General features: G+C 42.2%; 1 protein-coding gene across 5 annotated transcripts; it reads right to left on the reverse strand.

Annotated features, from left to right (window-relative positions):
• On the reverse strand, positions 1-22,407 carry cep170ab (centrosomal protein 170Ab). 5 transcript variants are annotated; one of them, XM_054779522.1, is made up of 20 exons: positions 22,281-22,385; positions 21,711-21,885; positions 19,987-20,132; positions 19,789-19,878; positions 18,089-18,170; positions 17,880-17,935; positions 17,249-17,411; positions 14,252-14,380; positions 12,080-12,532; positions 11,033-11,385; positions 10,573-10,701; positions 10,136-10,265; positions 8,531-9,946; positions 8,154-8,388; positions 6,956-7,064; positions 6,680-6,841; positions 5,928-6,016; positions 4,964-5,057; positions 3,157-3,208; positions 1-2,338 (listed from the first exon to the last, which is right to left on the reverse strand). In XM_054779522.1, exons 3-20 carry the CDS (start codon positions 20,089-20,091, stop codon positions 2,115-2,117), a joined length of 4,071 nt encoding a protein of 1,356 aa, XP_054635497.1. In that variant the 5' UTR covers positions 20,092-20,132; positions 21,711-21,885; positions 22,281-22,385; the 3' UTR covers positions 1-2,114. The 5 variants fall into 5 exon arrangements, with proteins under 5 accessions (XP_054635497.1, XP_054635498.1, XP_054635495.1 ...); XM_054779523.1 differs by having other exon boundaries at positions 21,711-21,857; positions 22,281-22,362; XM_054779520.1 differs by lacking the exon at positions 21,711-21,885 and having other exon boundaries at positions 22,281-22,407.
• Between the last annotated feature and the right edge of the window lie 1,778 nt (positions 22,408-24,185).

The following is a 24,185-nucleotide window of genomic DNA, read 5'->3' on the forward strand; positions in this document are numbered from 1 at the left end:
TAATTATCATGCATTTTATTGGAAACAAGGCAAACAATATACAGGTATTGTGGACAACAACAGATCAACAATTATAACAAAATCACTACAAAGAAAAATAATTGTACAAACCATTCAAATAAAACTTCTCCAAATTGTCAAAGACAAAGTACACTAAGTGCTGATCACAAAATGCAGTTAGTAATCTTTAGTAAATTTGTTTGGCTAAAATGTATTCAGGTTACATTCATGTGTAAACATTAGTATGATGATACACCGTCCATCCCTCCTTTGAAGGACTTGGAGGTAGACCCTGTCTATGCTGGCTCAAACACAACAGTAGAAAATACTCTGACAGACTTTTCCCTGCAGACTGCAACTCTGCATACTTTTTGGTTAAAAGACCACCATAAAAGAACATTGAAAGGGACGTGTCCTGGTCTGTCGGATATTAATTGTAACAGACACCAGCATCATAATGTGCAAAGAAATGGTTTTATGACCCTTTGACCATCTCATATGTGAGTGTGATATTTCTATGATTGCTTGATCCTGGGCACTTGTGACAAAATACACGAGGAAGAGGAAAACCTTTCGCAAAGCTACATTTGACTTATTCATGCACAGGTCCCAAATGAAGATTTTCACAATGAAAAGGCATGTTGTAGTTTGGGATTTGACTCTATGAAACAGAAGGTAAATCCTGTGCATCTCATTTTTTTACAGCAAATAAAGTTCTCAAAATCATTACTGAGACAGATCTTGGGAATGCCGACAACTGATGTCATGTATTTACAATTAGGACTTGCCGTAGCAGATTTTTGATATCTTTGCATTTTCTCTGTTACAGTATTTATTAATTTGCATTTCAATGACAAAGTAGGCAAACAAACATTTGTGAATCACAGACATACAATACTTTGGATAATATCAATCCAACCATCCGTCCATCCATCTTCAACCGCTTAGCCGAGGTCGGGTCGCGGGGACAACAGCCTAAGCAGGGAAGCCCAGACTTCCCTCTCCCCGGCCACTCCATCCAGCTCCTCCCAGTGGATCCCAAGGCCCCAGGCCAATTGAGAGACCTAGTCTCTCCAACGTGTCCTGGGTTTTCCCTGAGGCCTTCTTACTGGTCAGACGTGCCCTGAACACCTCCCCAGGGAGGTGTCCGGGAGGCCCAAGCCACCTCATCTGGCTCCTCTCAATGCGAAGAAGCAGCGGTTCTACTCCGATGACAGTGCTTCTGACCCAGCCATCCTACGGAGAAAACTCATTTCGGCCGCTTGTACCCGCAATCTTGTCCTTTCGGTCACTAGCCAAAGCTCATGACCATAGGTGAGGGTAGGAACGTAGATGGACCGGTAGATTGAGAGCTTTGCCTTTCGGTCCAACTCTCTCTTCACCACAACAGACCGATGAAGAGTCCGCATCACCGCAGACACCGCACCAATCCGTCTGTCCATCTCGCGTTCCATCCTCCCCTCACTCATGAACAAGACCCTGAGGTACTTAAACTCCTCCACTTGGGGAAGGATCTCATCCCTGACCCATAGATGGCATTCCACCCTTTTCCGGGCGAAAACCATGGACTCAGACTTGGAGGTGCTGATTCTCATCCCGGCCACTTCACACTCGGCTGCTAACCGATCCAGTGAGAGTTGAAGGTCACGGCTCAGTGAAGCCAGAAGGATCACATCATCTGCCAAAAGCAGAGACCCAATCCAGCAGCCACCAAACCGGAACCCCTCAACACCCTGGCTGCGTCTAGAAATTCTGTCCATAAAGTAATCGGAGTCAAAGGTCAGCCCTGGCAGACTCCAACCCTCACTGGAAACGGGTCAGTCTCATTGCCGGCAATGCCAACCAAACTGACACGGGTCATATAGGGAACGAACAGCTTGGATAATAATATAGTGCAAAAAAGATGAGTTTGTACTTAGCCAAGACGGAGATTCATACAGATTTGGGAAATGTAACTTATTTTGTCCTGTTACTTAAGGTTCTCAAACAGGGGTCAGGTCACATTGTCTCATTCAAAACCAAAATACTCACAGTCAAAAAAAGTTTGTTTCCAGGGCTCCAGGGTGTCTCCAACATAAAGAGCACATTAACCAGATGCTTTAAAGGGTTGTTAATTATCCAGAGGTCTGTTGGGAACCCTCTGACAGTCCGTGAGGTTCACTGGGAGCCACTTCATGCTTTGCGTCTGAGAGTGCAATGGCGGAAGCTTCTGCTCCGGAAGAAAGAACCGATTCTGCTTGCTGAGCTGCAGGACTCTTCTGGTCTGTCAAAGGGCTGGTTAGGCCCAAGCTGGTCAGGGCATCCAGAGTACCATCGGGGTCCACCATCATATCAATGACTGTGAGAGCAAAACAAACTGGATTTAATATGCTTCCAAATGGGATCATATACACTTAATGGACGGCTGCATTTTGGATGGATGGGATTGATTAGACTCTTATTAGACAATACTCTGACAACACATTACAGGTGGTTCTCGGGTTACAAACAAGTTCTGTTCCTAGACTGCGATGTAGGTCGAGTGTTGGTGTAAGGCGTCTCATACACCTAAATTCTACCTAAATGAACTCCTAAGTCACCCACACTGTACACGGAGCACATGAAGGACATATAAAGTACAGTAATAAAAATATTAAATACAAGAATGAAATGAAATTGCAATAAAAAGAGAACCAGGGCCCTTAAAATTCTGACTTTTGACTGTCTTGTGCCTCTTTGCCGGGCCTGAGTTTGACACGTATGTGGCAAGTAGTGCAGTCCATTTTGCCTCAACTGCTTCAAGATTCAATAAATCAGCCGTTTTCCACAATAACCACATTCTTAATGGTCAATAATTTATTATGACGCCAATCCCTAATCCACAACATAAATATCTTTTGAACAGGTCTTTATTTCTTCCTGTTCAGATCATTCCATTGTCGGACAATTCTCTGTCAACCAATCAATGGACAGCAATGTGTCGAGCTCCGCCCTCTACAAGTGAACCAAAGCGTATCATTGATTGTTGACTGTTGAAAATTGTGGGACTTCTTACAATGGAAATGCCACACATTTGAGCCAAACTGAACCAAACCATACTACTTGTGGGAAAAAGCCTTGAGTAACACCATCCTTCTACTTTTCCTTGCAGAAATATTAAGTTAACCAGATCCATACCAAGGAGTTGTCTTTCCACTCTCTTCAGGTCTTGAATAATGGTGGAAATCTCCTGGCAAAAGAACACAGATCAAATTAAATCTCGTTGAAGCTTATTACAGTAGTTAAATAGAGCTCATTGAATGTATTTTTGGGCATAAGCTGTGTACACTTATTTATACGCTACGAGCTCTTTCACTGTGCGCAAAACAATCGGATCTCTTCTGGGGCTCATGTGAGGCAACTGGACACAACTGATGACCGTGTCCTTGAGTGAAGCAGTACTTCTGAGCACACCAGCGTTGTGCATCAGGAACTCGTGAGTCTTTTTGCTCCATCAGATATCCGGTATTTTCTCTTCTCCTCTAAACAGGAGTGTAAGCATCATTAAGGCCATCTAAGGACTTCTTACCTCACACAAATGTAATACCGTCAACATGTTCAATGACTTCCTCGCAAAGTAATCCAATATTTTGTGTGAGTGGATTTTCTACTGTATGCCATTATTGGATTATCCATGTAAACAGATTAGAAACAAATACTCCATTACTAGAGCCGTGACAAATTGCATTTCACGGTGTGTCATTTTGTATTCATACCAAAGTAATACCAAACAGCGTACATTACAGTGTTTACCCTACCATCGTTTTATTGCCTAAGAAGGTCAAATTAGTTGTATTTTATTTCATTTTATTTTCTGTATAGTCAGATTCCAACAGAGGTACTATAAGGACCCCTTTCAAGTAGAACTCCCACACATTTTCTCGTGACAAATAGATTTTGCTCCCTCCTCGGTCTTGCTCATAAACACATAAAAAACAACACCGTTTGCGGAACTCCGCTTGTTAACAGACCTCATGGACACCTGGTCTGCCAGAGAATGAGAACATATAGCAAGAGGGATCAGTGTTGCCAACTTAGCAAAGCTGTCGCTCTATTTAATGAGTAATAACACCTAGTGGCAAATCGAGTGAAGAGACATTTAAAGACTAAAATGGAGAGGCTCTCAAAAGGTGAGATGTATCCTGGGATTTAAGTTAGTTTCCGGTAGCAAAGGTAAAGATGAGTGTGTTCAAGTTGAAGAACGCGGCAGTTTGTCTTTTACTTGGTGGATTTATTACGCTGCGACAGCGTCGGAGAACGTGATGTTTACGTTCCCCTTTTGCTTCTCGCAGCACATAACTGAGGTGTGTTCAATGACTGCTGAAAAAGTAAAAAATTGACGAATGACTGAAACAAACGAACAGATAGACGAGAGACGAGCAGATGAAACACGCATACACGCACGTCACTTCATCGAGGGTGTCACAATTATCAACCTGTTTTTTTTTTTTATCCGTCGATTAAATCGAAAATTAGATGAAAACACTACCCACCAGTCACAAACAGATTGCAGGCATGTGGGAAAAAACACAACTATCTATTTCATGCTTTTATTAAATCATATATTTATTTATCTAAACCTACACCTAGCATGTCATTTCTGTCTCTACACGACCTCACATTTACAATTTCTCATCTGTTGCATTGTAAAGCACTCACAAAGGAGCCATTGTATTAATTAAATGACACGTTCTTATTTTGACTCTGTGGATTATTTTGGAGTCTTTCTGCTGCCTTCTATTGTGACAGGTGGTTATCCAATGTAACTGTTGAGGAGCGACGACAGTACAATACAGTTGGTCACGCTGCGCATGTGTGTTTCCTGAGCCCAGACACATGCAATTTTCAACATGCAGAACTTACAACAAAACTTGCATGGAAACTATTTTTGCAAAACTAGTAGATGCAATCATCTACTGCAATCATGGGCAGTTAGGCCCATCACCTTGTTGGAGCTCTTCAGCAGTAAGGAGTCGTGCTCTGCCTGAAGTTTGCTCTCAATCTCTTCCCATTTCCTGTCCTTGTCCTTGAAAAGTATCCTTTGGGTTGAAAGCAGCAAAAACAGATTAAACAAACAAACAGAACAAAAATATATATACTCGCTGTTTCGCAGACTTTTTTTAGTGCAATTTTAGTGCTTTTTAAAATTTTTTACAGCGTATGAAAATTTTTGCAGGGCAAGCCGGCCCTTTAAGAAGAATTGCATTGTGGGAAGTTGAGTGTTGTAGTTTTGTTTGTGCTTTAGTACGATGCGGCGGTGCCTCTAGTCTATCTCTTTTGTCTGCACCGCTCATTGTCTTCTATGCCGTCTCTTGTTGTGATCATGGCTAGCAAACTAGCTATCCGTGCGAGATGCTTGCAAACTGCCAATACTGTAAACAATAGAAGAAAGTGAAGAGCGACTGAACACTGTATGGTTGCACATTTCTCCCCGACAAAACCCACTATGTCGACGAAAGCAGACCAAGGCAGAAGTTACGCGGCTGTAGGGCGCCATTACGGAATACTGTATATGAATCTTCTGTTCATGGAGGAGTACGAGGCAGGATCAATACGTTTTAACAAGGATATCACGGTCAGATGAGTAAAATATGCGTGAGTCACTAAGAATGTTTAAACAAGAGAGAAATGTGAGATCATGTTAATGCCTGTCTGAGAAAAGTGTATAAAGTGTACGGTGAGGGCTTTTACAGGCTTGAAACATATACAGTATAATCATTGTAAACAAATAAAGTTCTCTACTTTGCGGCTTTGACTTATTATGGGCTATTTTGGGAACCTATCCCGTAAAAAACAAGGTATCTTATCGTGTTTCCTCAGTGTATCATATGAAAATGTTACAAAGTGCTTTACACATAACTCAACATAACATTTCAAGTTTCCGACTGTATGTTTGTCGTGATGCTTACCTGATCTTGCTGGCTGTTTTGTCGACTGATTGACGTATCCTGGTTGAGAGTTGATTCACGGATGGTAGAAGTAAACTTTCTAGAATTGCCTGATGGGTGTAAACATGTTTTGAATCAAACAATGAGAAGAATATTGCAGTTGCTAAAATGAGCTTTGAAGGGTCACTGACATGATTTATCAACTTTGCTTAAATATGTTCTATATTGTTTCTAAGCGTGTTCTACGTTGTTCATTTTTTTTCAAGCGAAAGTTAAATTCGTAAAAATTGCATTTTTGTACGTGGCGGGCGCCACGATGGTCTCAGCTCTTCAGAAAAGGGGCGTTTCTCAAGTGACGTCGGCAAAGGCGCAGCTCTCAGATAACGCCTAGTAAACAAAGGGGTTAGATGCCTTGCCCAAGGGCACTGCTGCAGTAGTCCGACAGCGGACTAACAACAACTCCAACAAGTAATTTCAATTCCTTTTTGTCTGCCGCGGTACGTTCTGGCTTCTGGCTCCGAAGCCCAAGTCCTTACAAACCCAGCTACTATACTGCCGCCACATTTTATTGTGTGTATACAGTGCTCCCTCTAGTGGTCAGTTCATCTTAAATTATGCTACAAATGCAAACAGATCAACATCAGTGCCCTCCACTGAATAAATATATTGTCTTTAGAAACATTGCTTGTTTTGATTGATTGTTTTGTTGTCTGTCCAAAGTTGAAAAACATCAGTATTTCAGAATAGTATAGAATACTGAACGTGGAACTCGCCTCATCTCTGTTCCACGTCTGTCGACGAATGGAGCGAGATCCCTGTGAACTGCAAGATCTCGGTCTCAGTTCAACTGACGTCCCATTGCTTTCCAGGATGCTGTTATGATCTGTGGAGGGACCCCCTTTGTCCAAGCTGGCATCACAGCCACGCTCCTCCAACTAGAACACAATAAATTCCAATGACTCGAGGCTGGTCTGCCCCATTTGCATGAATATTACATACAAAGCAATTGAATCAACTATTTGCTGTACTTTAAAATATTATGGCAATACCAAGACGCCAGGATCAGTGGCTGCCGGGCTCACTGTGTCAATCTCTCCAGCTACGTCGTGAATCTCTCTTGCAAGCATGGCTAGGTCTTTGGCCAAATCCTGGCTAATCCTGTTGAGCCAATACAAATATCCAATAACAATGTGAGAACCAGTTTAATATACCGTCATCCCTCGCAATATCGCATATTGATTATCGCTCCCTCGCTATATTGCGTTTTTCACAAATTAATCAATTAATTAATGATTGCTGTTTCCTGGTAGACTATGGTCTATTATTACTCAAAACATATTGAAATACAAATGACATGTAGTATTCTGGTCACTAAAACCTCAACTATCAGGAGTCCTATTATTTTCTAAGGCACAGTACTTCATGATAATGAAGTGACACTTTTTGTTGGCTTTATCACATCTCCTCTAAATGAGCAACGCAGTAATAGTGCGCCACCTGCTGACCATAGGCTGTACAGGTGAACTGAGCTTGCATGTACAGTATAATGAACCACAGTGGCAACAGTCATTTGGTGTACAAAAAAAAAAAAAAAAAAGAATAGGGGGACAACTACTTTACAGCGTGCCACCAATACATTGTGAATTTCTAACCCGCTCCTCTCACAGTATTTCTGGACAGGTATGACTGAATCAAATTCTACCACATATATAATAAATTTCAAAGCTTTCATAAACTGCGCACTTCCGGTGTTTTATACTTACCGATAAAGCCGACAAAAAGTGCCACTTCATTATCATGAAGTACTGTGCCTTAGAAAATAGTATGACGTAGGATCCCCTTCCGGGTGGTGTAACTGTAATTTGTTTTTCTTTTTCTTTTGTTTTTTGCACTTCTCGGCAACAAAAATACACCAGAAAAGGAATGTACCAACTTGCCGTAGCTGATTGGTCCAAACGTTATCACTTCCTATAACTTTGGGATTTGGTACGTTCCCCTTCCGGGTGGCGTAAGTGTAAATTGGTTTGCTTTTTGTTAACGTGTTCTGCACTTCTCGGCCACCGTAGAAATGCCTCCAAGGTAAGGTACCGTACAAATGAAATTTGGGGGAAAAATATGTCCAAAAATGTGTCCTCTAACTGCTGGTATTGGACCTTTATTACAAAAGTTAGTGGCTATCATTACTAGTGGTGTTGAAACATATACGTTTCTTTCAGTGTGCTAAATTTTAAAACTGCCCTTCCATACCTGGCTATTTCCTCACTGTGTGCTGTCCAGTCTCTCATATACTCATCCTGATCTCTAGACTGTGGCTTCAATCCAGCAGGATTAGGAGGGGTTGGCCCTGAGCCTCCTAACTGAGCCACCCGTGTGGATAGTACCAGCCGTGCGTGGCCCTGTTTGGACATATGGCGGTTGGAACCATACTCATCCTCTGAGGTGGAGGCGTAGTCTACGGGCACACGGCGCCAACGAGTGCTGACTGTGGAAAGAATGAAAGATTAGGTAGTACTTGACAATTATAACATTGAAATCCAAGAAGGTTAAGAATCATATAAGAGACAAACCAGACCCCAGAAGAAAATACAATTTGTGACAGATTAAAAGGTATAGTTTATACTCACCTGCTGGAGTGACGTTTCCATGAGACGAGGTGGCTTTACTTTTGTCTGGCAGCTTGGAGGCGCTGTTAGCCCTGGCCCTAGGTCCAGCTGCTGAAGACACACTGCACCCTCTTAGTCCTTGTCGAATAGCAAACTCACCAACAGTACTTCTGGTTCCAAGTCCTCTACTCCTGGTCACCGTGGCTTCAGAATCACTCTGGGCAGAAGGGGAGCCAACCCTTGGCCTCCTTGGCTGTGCCAGAGCTTCTATCCTAGACATTCCCCTTTTTACCATCTCCGTTCTGGATGTGGAGCTAGTGGTTGAGGCCTCAGAGGCCACAGACATCCTGTCCAGATCAGCAGGTTCAGTGTCAGTTGAGTCACCAAGCCGAGCTCTCCGCAGAATGGATGCCCTTGTCGGTCTTGGTTTGGGGACACATGTACTTTTACCGGCTGGAAGAGAAGCAGGGGGCTGGGTGCTCTTAGCCCTACTAGACTTGGTGCTGGCCCCCACTGTTGTGCTTCCTGCCTGGACTTTAGCACGTGAACCTTGGGTTTCCTGTGTAGATGTGGGCTGGGTGTCAGAGAGAAGTGAGTTAGAATTGACATCATCATCTGTGAGGTCCAGAGAGGTCCACGGCTGCTGAGAACCCGGCGCTCTGCTCTTAACCCTCTTGTCTTGAGTTCCTCGACCAAAAGCTGGGCCTTTATTGTTGGAGCAGACCACAGTTTTCTCTTTTTGCTGCCCTACTAGAATCCGGCGTTTTTGAACGACTTTCCTAGCTCCGTCAGCCTGGCTTACTGTACTAGTTGTGTCCACATCTGACTCGGGAGACATGGAACCTTCAATAGACTGACTTGGTGGATCACCTTGGTCTGATATGGTGCCCTCTAAAAATGCTGCAACTGCCTCAGAGTCTCTCTGTAGTGTGGCACTGTCAATGCCAGCCTCTCGACTCGGGGGTCTGCTGCCATCAATGCGGGGTATGAGCTCAATGGGTACATTGGAACTTGGTTTCTCCACAGTAAAACTCTCCTGTCTCAAAAAGGGTTTTCCACCACTGTCCCTGATCTTCTCGTCTTCCTTTTTCCTCCTCTGTACCTCCTCCTTTCTCCTCTCTCCACTAGTCTTTGGACGAGGTGGTAGCTTGGCCATTACACCTGTCTGGCTTGTTCTCCCATGACTACTCTCCTGTGACTTGGCTGGCAAGGAGCGACTGGGACTGCCACGACCAGGAATATTCTGCCCCCTGACTATCTTTTCCTCCTGCTTCTCTTTCTCTTGCAGTTCTGTGTCCTGTTTCTCCCCCATATCTGTGCACGTCGGGGTCCTCCTTCCCTGTGCAACCTCCTCACCAGGCACCTGTGGCAGAGTTCTTCTTTTTCGTTCTTTTTGACCAGATGAACCGAAGGAGTGGCTGGATTCACTTACATCTGCTGATATAATAGTAATAAAAAAATATGAGCTATATTACAACTCAGTACGACTGGTGTGAGCATTGCTAGAAAAAACAGCGCACTGGTTGAAATGCTTGTTTAAGTTGTGTCAAATATTTTTTCTTTCTGCCGCATAAACCTAATGTGCTCATGCTCATCATCGTCCTTGGTGACACTTAAGATCAGTACCTTTGTCGATAACTAAGCTGTGACTCTCGCCACCGGATCCCTCCGGGTCTGTCCGAATGTGGCTGGCAGCAAGAATAGCCCACTGTGAGACCCAGCGAGGACCACCCACCACCAGCTCCTCAGCCAGTACCTAGAAAAAGACAGCATTTACTAGTCAGGATTACATAGCAAATTTGTCTTCAATAAGAATGGCAGACCTCTACCAAGTTAATCAGTTCTCACTTGAGTTATACGAAAGCTACAAAATTGGGTCCAAATCCATTTTCAATGTTTTTGGGTTGTGCTCGTATGAGCCCACAAACAAAACAAAAACAAAAATGTAAAAGCCCAGGAGAAATATAGTAAAGCAGAACAATAATTTTACACTTAATTAAAATACATTTTATTTTAGTGGGCAGTCATAGAACGATGTCCATGAGGTTAGTCTGTTTTTGTACCTCTGTTTCTGTACATATAGGTTTTCCACTGTCTCTGCTACCAAACCTCTGGGAGGGGACGGTCTCTCGTAGGTCTGTACTCCCCCCTTTGGACACATGCACAGTTTCCAGTTCATCTACACCAAATACCTGAAATATACAGGCAAAAAAAAACCCAAAAACGATTGAACATGTTAAAATAACTAATACAGCGTGTCCCAAAAAATTTGGCATCAATCATTTGGCAGGCCAATAATTTTTTGGCAATTCTTGTTGAATTGATGAAGTTCTTGATTTTTTATTTCTGTACTGTTTTCAGGTTGAGCCATGCTGTTCACTCCCAAAGAGAAGTCGTTGTGCGTCTTGGAATATGCTCACACACAAGTCACCCAAGACTGTGCAGCCATTAAAATGATGTCAAATTTTTTGGGACACCCTATACCTCAAACTATAGGACTAGAAGTTGTTTGTTCATCCCAACCTTGTCAATCATTTTTCTAGCCTCTTCTTCTTCATGATCTCCATTTTCCAGTTCAATGGTGTATGTCCCTCTGTCACTACAATCATCTCCATGGTGGTAGCACTCATCACGACTACTTGGTTGATGTGGCGCACCATGCTGCCTTTCCACTTTTGTACTTGAAGACCTGCGGCGGCGTGCAGGGCTTTCTTCCTCTGCAAAGAGCCCCTCTGGTACATTAGCTCGCCCTTCCCTGATCTTCATTCCTGCTCCGCTCCAAAGCCCCCACGTGCACTGCTCTAGAGCGGCAGCCCTACGTTGCTCACCAAGTGCATTCTCGGAGTCGCTCTGTGTTCCATCCTCATGTTTGCTGTCTGGCATATAAAATGGCATGTGAGCTTAAAGGGATAGTTGGGATTTTTTGACATGACGTTGTATGACACCCCCAAAGGCAGTGAAGTGTATCAACAGTGACTTACCCCCCACTTTGTTCCGTGAGCAGTAAGTTCTAGTCGGATTTCGGTGAGAAGGAACGTAGTTCTGGTTAGTTGCAGGGGTCACTTAAGTAAAGAGTTTGGCTTCTCAAAACCATATGCGTTCAAAAGAGTAATACTTTTGCATCACAAAACCTCTCAGTTCGTATTACTACGAGCTCTCGTCTGTCCGTTGTTGTGCGTGTGTTCCACAGTGTTTACGTGCACGAATGGAGACACGCATCAGTCTTCCTCTGCTGTGGAACACACGCACAACAATGGACAGGCGAGAGCGCGGAGTGATATGAATGGAGAGGCAATAACGCCGAGCGACTGGGAGGTCTGGCTTATTTGTTAGCAACGGTTTTGTGATGCAAATGTGTTACTCTTTTAAATGCATATTGTTTTGAGAAACCAAACTCTACTTAAGTGACCCCTGCAACTCTGCAACAGTAAGTCACTCTTGATGTGCTACACTGCTGATGGGGATGTCATACAACTTCATGGCAAACAATCCCAACTGCCCCTTTAAACTAAGGTAAATCATATCTTATACAGTCACAGGTGCTACACAAACGGTGGTGCATGTACACACCTTTCAGACTCCTCAGCTGAACAGGTACATCGCTCTTCACACTTTCCCCGCCGTCTTCTGCAGCTGTTTCTTTGAGAGTCAGAGGCAGCTCATTTTGGGCCAGCCAATCCGCAACTTTGACCTCTGCTGCTACCATGGCTGTCTGAAGTGGACTCAGCTCCTCCCCCACTCCCTTTTTAGGGCGTGGTCTTGTATCTAGGCCCATTTTTGCCACTCGATCTTTGACCGTCACTTTGCCTGATGCTCCAGGATCAAATTCAATGGTGAAGGATGCATGCCCATGGACAGCCTCTGCGGCAGATGAAGTACCAACCTCTTGGTCTTCTGATGTGCCCTCAGCACTAGCTTTACCCGCTGAGGGAGCATCCTTTGTTGGGATTTCAAAGTAGCTTGGCTCCTGAGTAGAGGTTATTGGCTGGGCAGACTTTGACTTTTCCGCACTCTTCTTGGTGTCTGTCAGATATAACACACTGAAATTTAGTACTTAACTTACCTTCTAAACTCTTTGCATTTTGGTAATAACTGGCGCGGTCGAAGTTAACGCGTTAATAACGGAGTTAATGGAAATTCCTTTTAACGCCACAATTTTTTTTTTTTTTTTTTCTTCTTACACACCCTGTTTGACCCTCGGCCCACACCGTAGTTTGAGGAAACGCAGCAGTGTGGAAGCTGATGTGTGGCTATAAGAAGAAAAGGGTATTTTGAATGGTAAGTTTAGCTTCAAAGCCCTGGCAGATGGATCTCTCAACAAGACCAAAGTTATTTGTATCTACCGTCGCTGTGAGTTGAGTTGTTACCGAGTACATCGAGTCTCAAATGCCAGAGAGAGGAGAGAAGGTACTGAAGCACTGCAGGTATTTTTTTATTGTCATTTATACAGCGGTACCTTAGCATACGAGTGTCCCAACTAACGAGCGTTTTTTAGATGGGAGCCGTCTCTCAGCTGATTTTTTGCTTTGAAGCGTGAGCTAAAATTTGCGTTACAAGCTGCTAGCTACCGGCAGGCATAGACAAGGACAGCTATTTGGGGGCTTGTGTCAACGTGACAGAGGTGGAAGTGTGCAAGCACACACACACACACACACACACACACTGCTCAATGATATGGCATGAAAGGCTCGCAAGGGAATTTATTAGCCTTATTATTATTTATTAACAATTTATTAGAGTTTGTGCTTGGACTGCTGTGTTTGTCAAAGACGACAAAATAAAACTTGCATGTTGAAAGTGTTGTGTCATCCATCCCCGTCGTTGAAGCCCATCCATCCATCCATCCATTTTCTATGCCGCTTGTCCTCACTAGGGTCGTGGGGGTATGCTGGAGCCTATCATAGCTGACTTTGGGCGAGAGTACACCCTGGACTGGTCGCCAGCCAATTGTAGGGCACATATAGACAAGCAACCATTCACACTCACATTCATACCTATGGACAATTTTGAGTCATGTATATTTTTTTAATGTGGGAGGAAACCGCAGTACCCGAAGAACTTCCTGATCTGTCGTTGAAGTTGCCAGACTAAAAAAAAGTGTGATAAAGTGTGCGTAAAAGAGTGTTTGTGTGTATGTCTCTGTAAAAAAGTGTTTGCAAGTGAAGTATAAGCTATAGCCTGACAGAACTACAGTATACGGACGCAGTCTTAGTTCTGTAAACTACTGACTGTTCTTGAGAACTCTATTTTTTCAAAGTCGTCAATATTAATTTTTTAACACCCTGATTTCATTTCACAATTACATTTCGTGAGATTATTTGCTTGAAGAGAATGATATTTGCGTGATGGACAGTTTACCTTACTAAGGTTTACTTGTTGTAGATTGTGTTTGTTTTTTTAAACATTGGGGTCCATTTTGTGTAAAAACAGAACATTTAACAAACAAAATTTGCATATAGCAAACATATCATCCAGTCTCATGTTGATTGGTGTATTGAAAACCTTCAAAAGTACACTTATGATAGATAAAACTTCTATCTTCGATTAATTTCATTTGAGTTAACTATGGACGTGTGATTAAAATACGATTAAATATTTTAATCAATTGACAGCCCTCATAATAATCAATTAAAATGAAATAGTTTCAAAGCTGGTAATAGGCAAGAAACAAAAGCACCACTTATCATGAGATAATGTACATTAGTATAACAGTAAATGATTATGCCATGAGTATTATTTTACCACTTTGAGCTTTTTCACGCCTCAAATTCTTTTCTTCAGGCCTTCCAGGGTGTTGATCATCGTCCCCATCTCCCCACCAGGCAGGTTGTCCATAAAGGGGTGTTCCCCTGTGTAATACCGCCACATCCCCTGGAGGAATATACATGTGTAACTTGGGCTTATAGTGGAGAGGTGGCAAGAAGAACACAAGAAGGAAAAGTTGCGCTGTGCAGGTGAGCAGCGAGACATGCAGATAACAGACGCCAGTTTGAGAAACAACAGCTGGAATGGAACTGGAAGAAACCATGGAGTCATTCAACTGCCTAAATATAGCAAAGGATGGTTGACTCATAGCGTGCACAGTAGTAAGTAGTTAGTAGGTTACAACTGCCTGGCAACAAGAAGATCTCTCACTCACAGTAATGTGCGGTAGGGTTCACAGCTGGTGAGGCACCATCTCCTTTTTTATGTTAATGTTGCTCATTAAGAGGATAACAAGAAGGAGAAGAGAATAATTCACTTTTGTTAAAACATTTGTTTTCAAATGAAACCTTGTGAAAACCTTTGTGAAACCTTGGTTAGCGTCATTAATTTGTTACAGAATGTCCGACTCTAACCAAAACAGATGCTAACTGAATCAATTTTTCCTATAAGAAATAAATAACGAAAGATATACGATTAATCTGTTCCAGAAAGCCAAAAATGTTAACACAAAACATGTTTTCATAGTTTTACAATTATAGTTTTACATCCATCTATCTATCCATCTTCTACCGCTTATCTGAGATAGGGTCGTGGGAGCAGCAGCCTAAGTAGGGAAGCCCAGACTCCCACTTTGTCCACCTCCTCCTGGTGGATCCCGAGGCATTCCCAGGCCAGTTGAGAGACATAGTCTCTTCAACGTGTCCTGGGTCTTCCCCTAGGCCTCCTACCGATCGGACGTGACCTGAACACCTCCTTGAGGAGGCGCTCCGGGAGGCATCCTGACCAGATGCCCGAGCCACCTCATCTGGATCCACTCAATGCGGAGGAGCGGCGTTCCTACTCCGAGTTTCTCCCGGTTGACAGTGATTCTCACCTTATCTCTAAGGGAGTGCCTAGCCACCCTACAGAGAAAACTCATTTCGGCCGCTTGTACCCACCATCTTGTCCTTTTGGTCACTACCCAAAGCTCATGACCATAGGTGAGGGTAGGAATGTAGGTCAACCAGTAAATTGAGAGCTTTGCCTTTCGTCTCAGCTCCCACTTCACCACAACGGAGTAGTGTAGTGCAGTAGCCGCACCTATTTGCCTGTCAATCTCATGTTCCATCCTTCCCTCACTTGTGTACCAGACCCCGAGGTACTTAAACTCCTCCACTTGGGGCAGGGTCTCATCCCCGACCTGGAGATGGCACTTCACCCTTTTCCGGTGCTGATTGTCGTCCCGGCTGCTTCACACTCGGCTGCGAACCAATCCAGTGAGAGTTGAAGATCAAGGCTCGATGAAGCCAGCAGGACCACCAACCCTCACTGGAAATGAGTCCGACTTATTACCGGCAATGTGGACCAAGCTCTGAAACCGGTCACACAGGGAGCGAACCGCCTGTACGCTTGCAATACTCCCCACAAGCTTCCTCAGGGAACCCGGTCGAATGCCTTCTCCAAATCCACAAAACACACGAGGACTGGTTGGGCAAACTCCCATGCGCCCTCGAGGATCCTGCCAAGAGTGTAGAGTTGGCCCACAGTTCCACGACCAGGATGAAAACCACACTGATCCTCCTGAAACTGAGATTCATCTATCCGGCGCATCCTCCTCTCCAGAACCCCTGAGCATTCCTTACCAGGAATGCTGAGAAGTGTGATCCCACAATATTTAAAACACATCCCCCGGACCCCCTTCTTAAAAATGGGGACCACCACCCAAGTCTGACAATCCAGAGGCAACGCCCCCCGATGTCCTCATCTCTGCTTTGTGCGCTGTATTTGATCATGAAATGTGCTGAATAAATTGTTAAAAATGAAACGAAAAAATTGAAAATACATTTATAACATAGTTCAATGGACAAATATTAATATTTTATGTTATTATTCGTGTTTTTTATTCTTCATTATGACACATAAGGCTCTGCTTCACCTGCCTCCCCTGACTGCACATCACTGTATCACTGTGTCACACATCATATGCTCACCAGGGTCGCAGAGGTATGCTGGAGTCTATCCCAGCTGACCCTGGACTGGTCGGCAGCCAATGGCAGGGCACATATAGACAAACAACCATTCACACTCACATTCATACCTATGGACAATTTAGAGTTTCCAATTACACACGCACGAGGAGAACATGCAAACTCCACACAGAGATGCCCAAATGGAGAACCCAGACTTTCCCAATCTCCTGACTGTGGCCATCCCCCCTTTGCATTACCAGTATGTGGAATCAAGTTATGGAACAGATTGAGTAAAGAACTCAAAGAATGCACTGAAACGAGCGATTTCAAGAAACAATACAAGCAGTCGATGTTTACAAGTTCCAAGGAAGAAGCATCCTGAACCACCGTGTACATACAAATGCTACTGTATGTCTAATCACTCTTGCACTTACTACCGCTTCATTTCTTTGTGAGTACATCGTCTGTACTCACTCATCATCCAACTATGTTTCTGTCAACTATTAACCCTTTCATCAGTTACTATCATATATTTATTATGACTTATATCATTTCCTTACAGTGATTACTGCCTTCCCATTTTCCTGTGTATTTAAAATTGGCAAAGAGTACATTTGGAATACAGGAAATGAACAAATGTATTGTAATGAATGTCAAACAGAATGAGGGTAGGATGAATAAGCATTGTTTCTTGCTTCTCCTTTTTGGACACTGTGACTTGACTATGTGATGCATTCCAATGTAACTTGTATGCACATTCAAAACAAATGAAACCATTCAACCATTACCATTACAATACCACCGACACACATGGAATAGCACTGTGAGATGTGCCAATGGCACTTGGTCCTCATTGATAACTAACCTGTCATCTTTTCCTCAACCCTGCCGGGCTCTGGGGGATTAGCAGAGGCTCCCTCACACACGGGTACTGCTGCCTCGGAGGGTTTGCCTTCTGATTTTGACGACTCGCCCTCCACAGGCCTCCTGAGCTGGCTGAGCTGAAGCTGACTACTGAACTTCTCATGCTGACGGAGGGGAGAAGAGTAGCTAGGTGAGCTGACAGTAGTGGAAAAAACCTGAAACCCAACTCAGGTATTTGGAATTGTATGTTTTTGGGTAAAATAATGTAGAGCATGAAAATACATCCCTGTGTGTGAATATTGTCATTCAGCCAGGTTATTGTATTCTCAGGGCATTGAATTGAACTGGACGGTTCAATTCAATCAATTCATCCGAGCAGGCTTCACCAGTTCATGCTGAAATACTAGATAGGACGCGAGCTGTCCTATTTAGTCTTTGAAATAGGGCTAAATAGGACCATTCAATGTCCTGATAAAATGTTATCAAAACTGACCATTGATTACTTAATTTAACACTTTCAGACAAAAATCCTACGTTTTTTACCACATGAGTGATTTCACATGGTGAGTTCAACCTAACAGCTAAACTACAAACTCATGATTTTGCCACTTAATGTACGCAGGTAGTCTCACCTTTAGGGCCTCCTCCGGAATGAGTAGCTCTCCACGAACCACAGTGAACAAGTTCGTATGTGAGACAAGTTAAGGTGAATGACAGAGAGATGTTTGCACAGTGAGAAGCTTGGGGTGATAGCGTGATCTGTAATGTAGAAGAGTGCGGACAGTACCACTAATCACATTACAGTGCTGTTCAAGTGCTACACGAGAACACGCTCAAAGGATATCGTAACCAAACCTCAGTTTGTCATCGATCTTCAGCGTGACATACATTTGCTCCTGTATTCTCACATCATTGACAAAGGTCTGCAAGCAAAAACAATGTTGCTGAGACAACGTTATATCAGATACACACCATTTAATTTCAAACTCACCCGAATATAAGACATAAAATGTAAAATGTAAACTGCAGGTCATCTTATATGCGGGTTGAACAGGTTTTTGCAGGACGCCAGTGCGCATGTCACTCAGAGGGAGAAACCGGAGCGGAGAGAAAGCGCTTCTGACGCGTTTGCAATTTGTTCATGCTCTTTGCTGTAATTTTAAGGCTGGTCTGTGTCTTCAATGGTGCTCTTTAAAAGCATATTTTAGAAGCTTGTCATTAAATCTAGTAAAATAGCAGAATATAAAACTAACCAATGTATTCACTCGGGGCCGCATTGTGTATATTAGGGCTGTCAATTAAAATAGTTCATCGTGATTAATCACATAATTAATTGCAACTAATCACAGATCAAAAGGTTTTTTAATCTATAAAACATTACGATTTAAATGTGGTAAACAATTTGATGCTCATCTTGATACATGGGTTAAGATACGATTCAAAAACGATATATTTTAACGACAGATTCGAACTATGATTCGATACAGTGCAACGATATAATTTGTTACGAGTCAACGGTTACATTTGTTGATGTAGACATCAATCTTTATAAATATAAAATAAAGATGCCAATTGTATAAAAGTGGCGTTTTTACAGTATTTTAAAAGAGCACATCATAGCCCCAAGCATGCTGTGGAAGTGGTAGTGGGAAGTGATAACATTTGGACCAATCAGCTCCGGGGAGTTGCTACATTCCTCTTCTGGTTTATCTTTGTAACCGAGAAGTTCAAAACACAAAACAAAAAGAAAAACAAATTACAATTACATCATCCGGAAGGGGATTGTTCCACCGTTATACCCTCATTAAAATACTTGATGGACTCCTGTAGTACATCTGTTCCGTCCGTCTGGTATTTGCATGCCAATCTGGCATGACTCTGGTATAGAGTACATAGACGTACGCTCCGACACTACTGCTAGCTTTGCTTACATCACATTGCGCAATGCTTATGCGCAGGCAGCGGGATCTCTGAAGTGACTCAAGAGACGACCGCCACAATAAGCTTGGCAATACACCGAGCTAACTAGTTAGCCTCCAATTTATTTATTCTAAACATAATAGTGGGTTTGACACGGAGTGGGGAAGAAGGACACACTAAGCAGCCAAAAAGGTACCACATCCACATGGAATAATAAGCCATAGTCAACCACGAAACAGAAATAATTTTTTAATTAACTTTTGAAAAACTGCGATAGACTGAGGAACGATAGTTGAACCGCAATGTAGCTCTTGTTTTATTGTTTGGTTTACTTAATGTAGCCACTGTGAGATACTTGAATGGTGTTCCGTGTTTAGCCAAACTTGTTTTTAAACTTTGTCCACAGTAACACAACACATTGGGCAAAATCATTGAAAATAGTGCACATCAGTAGCATTACATAATACTTCTGAAAACAAATATTTGCGGTTTAAAAGTGCTGAACAATGAACTAAAGCAAACAACTGGAAAATTAAATTTGATATAGCTCTAGTAAAAAAAAAAAACATTGCAATCATTCCAAACCATTCCAATAAAGTGCTGGCAAGAGCCAAAACTTACCCCATTTAAGCTCCCCAGGTCCTTGACTTTGTGTTCGTCTGTATCTTCCTCATAGTTGATGACAGCATGTTGTTTGTCCACGCTGCGGGACTAAATCACACCAAATCCAGCCAATCACTCTCAGCCATGATCATCTCAATACATCAGGTTTCAATCCAGCCACACGATAGCAACCAGCTCAGTGTACTTCATCCTTACCTGAAGCATGAGTTCACAGTCGTCTCTCCCCACAAAGATCATCTCTCTGGGGAGACGATGGCGTGTCCCTCCGCCACTCACCAAGAACCAAGATGTCAGACTCATATCTGCCCTTCAAGATCACCTTGGACCTTTATTGCATCCTGCTGAAAATAGGGTACTATAAATGTAGACTCACTCCGTGCATAGTGTAATCAGGTCCAATACAAGAGTCCTATGAAAAATAGGCTCAATTTTGACACAGTGGGTGAGGTTTTGTAGTCATAGTTTTTAAAGTTGCTTAACTTAACCTCATGAGACACGGCAACACATTTTTGTTCTCTGTAAGGGACGAGCGTTTTCACTGCCTAAGTTAAAATGAAGAGGACATTGTGTGCTTTCCACTGATATGCGCTTTGTTGGGGTTTGCCCAGTAAAATGAGCGCTGCCACTAAGGATTAATCGGTCAGTTATTTTATCGATTAATCGATTAATCAGATAAAAAAAAACACATTTTTAATTTCCACCTCTTTATTCAGAAATACAAGATTTGAACTGACAGAACAAATAAGTGCACAAGCACCACCTTGCCGCTTGAATATTCTGTTAAAATAATGTTAAATCATAAAAAATTGCTTGAGTTCAACAATAAATGTACACAAAAATACAATCATGACCATTTTCTTAGTGGATGAATGTGAAGCTTGTTGTTACAATGAACGGAGTAATGGGTTAGGCTATAGATGGACCAAATGAATATGAAGCAACGCCTACAGTTGGTGGTTGGAAAGAGGCAAAAATGCTAATCACTGTTTTCCAAAGTCAAAGCTGATATGTGTGAATATCTTGTTTAGGCTAAAACACAAAGATAATAGGTCTGCTTTCATGGACGACTAAGGAAATTCAAAAATATTCACATTGGAGAAGCTGAAATCAGAGGATATTTACATATTTAAATAAAAAAAAAATGAATCCATTACCAAAATAGCTGCTGATTAATTGGGTAATCCATTAACCATCGATTAATTGTTTAATTGTTGCAGCTCTACATGAAATACAAGCTGTGTCTTCCCGGAAGGACTGTCGTACCGACAAGCGTGTTTTTAAGTTGTTTTTTTTATGCAGTTATTGTGTTTTTAATTGTAGAAAGTGAGTGTTTAATCAATAGTTTGAGATGGTTTTGGTAACGTGAACTTATTTTGATGATACTGAAAATAACATATTTCCTGTGGTGGACATGAGGACTTACTACTGGGCCATCGGTGCCCTTTGCATCCCCAGGAAATAAAATGCACAATAAAATTAACTGTAATATATTTAATATATTTAAATAAACCAAGTGTCCTGCACAAGTGTCCGAATGTTCGTAAGTTGGGGACCTAGTGTAGTCTACAAGTCACATGGTCCACAGGAAGTTGCAATATCATTGTCCACTTTAAAGGACATGGCATAAAAAATAAATGAACACAGTTTAAACGATTGTGGTACATTGTCTTTACCCCCAAATAATTATTTCATTAGAAATATGCAAGTCTGAGGAGGTTAAATTCCTCTGCATAAAAATCACTACAGCATATTGACTCACACAATCACACACACACACACACACACACACACACACACACACTTCCTGCACGCTGCAATAGCATCACAACAGGCCTTGCTGACTCATGGCTGAATTAGTGGGCAATAATTCCGGACGTTTAGACAAACAGCAACTGGGACTCCTTAAAGTATCATCTCACCAGAACTTGACATCCTCCTTCCTCTTGGTGGGGGGGGGGGCTTAAACAGTCTTCAGTGGCTTCAGTGGGAGTCCTCTTAGACGCTTGACCACACATTCATGCTCAGATGTGCTGAAAGTCGCCTTTGAAAATGACAACACACCAACTCTGCTTGCAGGAGGGAGGCAGTCGACGGCTAGTCAGCCAATGACAGCGGCTTCAAATTAGCCACAGTGCAGGCCATGCTTCAGTCGGATGCATTCAATATTCCGTAGAGAAACATGCGATATAATAACCACATAAGAACGCCGATGTCATTGTTTATAGGTGGTCGTGTTGTGTATTTCACACCACCGTTAATTGCAATGTTTAATCCGGAAGCGATGTGTTGATCTCCACGCGTAACCGCCAATGATTTACACTGGCTCTCTGTAAGTCAGGCTCAATTAAATCAAAATGAATCCGTTCACGGATGCTGCCTGGTTTGCCCGTTTTTTGGTTGACATATGAGCTTAGCCTTCTCATACAGCGATGCTGCTCTCAACACATCCAGGACTAAGGCAGGAAAACATTTAGAAACGATCGACTCACCAGCTGCCGTGGGGATGATTATCATCCGATATGCACTTGCTTTTTGGACCAAGCCGGAGCTGCTTGTGCTTCTTTCTTTCAACCGGCCGCCCAACCCTAGTAAACGTTGTAGCGTCTTGGCCTCACGATGGCGCTGTGTGCTCATGTTCGTTGCGGAACACGATATGGTTACATAATACCACACAAGTGACAAACTCTGAGTGACCCATTTAGTACACCCTTATAGTACAGTGGTGCCACATTGAAACAATATATACCACGTGGGATATTATCACAAATGGAAATACTGTACATTATTTTTATTGTCGCTATTACCATTACTATCCCTTCTTACAAATATAGAATATGGATACATTGCATCTAAATCATAAACCATAAAATATTTGTATAATGATGTATTTCATTAGTTTAAAAATGTCCCATTATTGACTGCAGTCATAATTATTCATGATGTAAACACTAGATGGCGCCAAAGTATCAAGTAATACAATCATGCGAAACACTAGTATTGTTTTTTAAAATAAGAGGCAGTATGGCTCATAGTTTCATTTTGATTATCTCAATTATTTTATAAATGGTGTAACAAAAATACGGTAATAGAAGCAGCTTAAGTGTGATGCAGCGCAGCTCTATACTTCTGCAAGCTACATTTACAACAATAAGGTATTTGTGTTCATAATTATTGTGTGATAAAGACTACACTCTGTGACATTTTCATTGGGGCGGCCAAGGTGAGACCATTACTCACATAGGGGTGGCAATAAGTTGATACCTGAATTTATTCTTGTCAGATTGCAACTTATTTCTCATTCAAATGACTCTTTTCTCTTCAGATTTTTCTGCTGTTTTTTCCATTTCTGCTGTTGCTTTTTTTAAAATGTAGTTTTACTAATAGTTCAACTTTCTTTTTTGTTCTTTCAGTATTTTGACTGCTCTTGTAGTAGAACTTTTTCTCCTGACCAACATGTTCCAAGAATGACAGCTTTGTTTGTTTCACATAGTACTGCATCATAGTATCCTATGCTGCTAGAATGACATCATATTACTTTATTCTCCTGACTTTTCTCGCAGCTTTTTTTTCTCATCAGATGACACATTTTTTCTCTTATGCTTTGACTTGACTCTTGTAAAATTATTGCTGAGTTTTAAATGATATTAAATGTTATATTGTATTAGAATGTGCCGTTTCCAGGATACAGGATTCAATGTTAATAAATGAAATATTTCCATAGAAAACCTGTTTAAGACTTTCTAAATATGGTTTGTAACATTATTAGAGCCCCCTAGACATGAAATAACACCCCTATAGTCACATTTACACTCCTATTATTCATTGTTTACAACGCATTGCTCAACTCTTATGAGATGGCTGCTAGCTAGCAAGCTAGTGATCTAACAAGCAAGCCAGCTAACCAGTTAGCCTCGAGTTTATTTCTTCTCTACTTAAGAAGCAAACAATGTACCACTTTCACACGGAATGGGAGAACTTTTTTTCACTTTATCATGTGGGACATGCCATGGCTGACTTCACGCCGTGTTAAGGTAACACATCGTAAGGTAATGTCTCATCAATGTTTGGTGTCATTGCTGCCACCTAGTGACCACAATACTACGTATCGCTTGTATTCCCACATGTTTTGACTAATAATAAGACAATAGTCTACCATGAAACAGACATCATTTATTCGTTCATTCATTCATTTCTCAAAACGCGCGATATAGCGAGGGAGCAATAAGCGAACCACGACATTGTGAGGGACAACAGTATACGACTACAGCCGAACCTCAGTAAGTGTCCGTTTTTCAAATTGACACCACAAGTTTGCCTCAGTTTGCATGCATTCTCCGGACAAACGTCTTGTCGTGGTATTAATACACGCCGTGAGTTTTTCATCACAAAGCGCC

Source organism: Dunckerocampus dactyliophorus, chromosome 6 (assembly GCF_027744805.1).
Source record: "Dunckerocampus dactyliophorus isolate RoL2022-P2 chromosome 6, RoL_Ddac_1.1, whole genome shotgun sequence".
Classification (NCBI taxonomy): Eukaryota; Metazoa; Chordata; class Actinopteri; order Syngnathiformes; family Syngnathidae; genus Dunckerocampus; species Dunckerocampus dactyliophorus.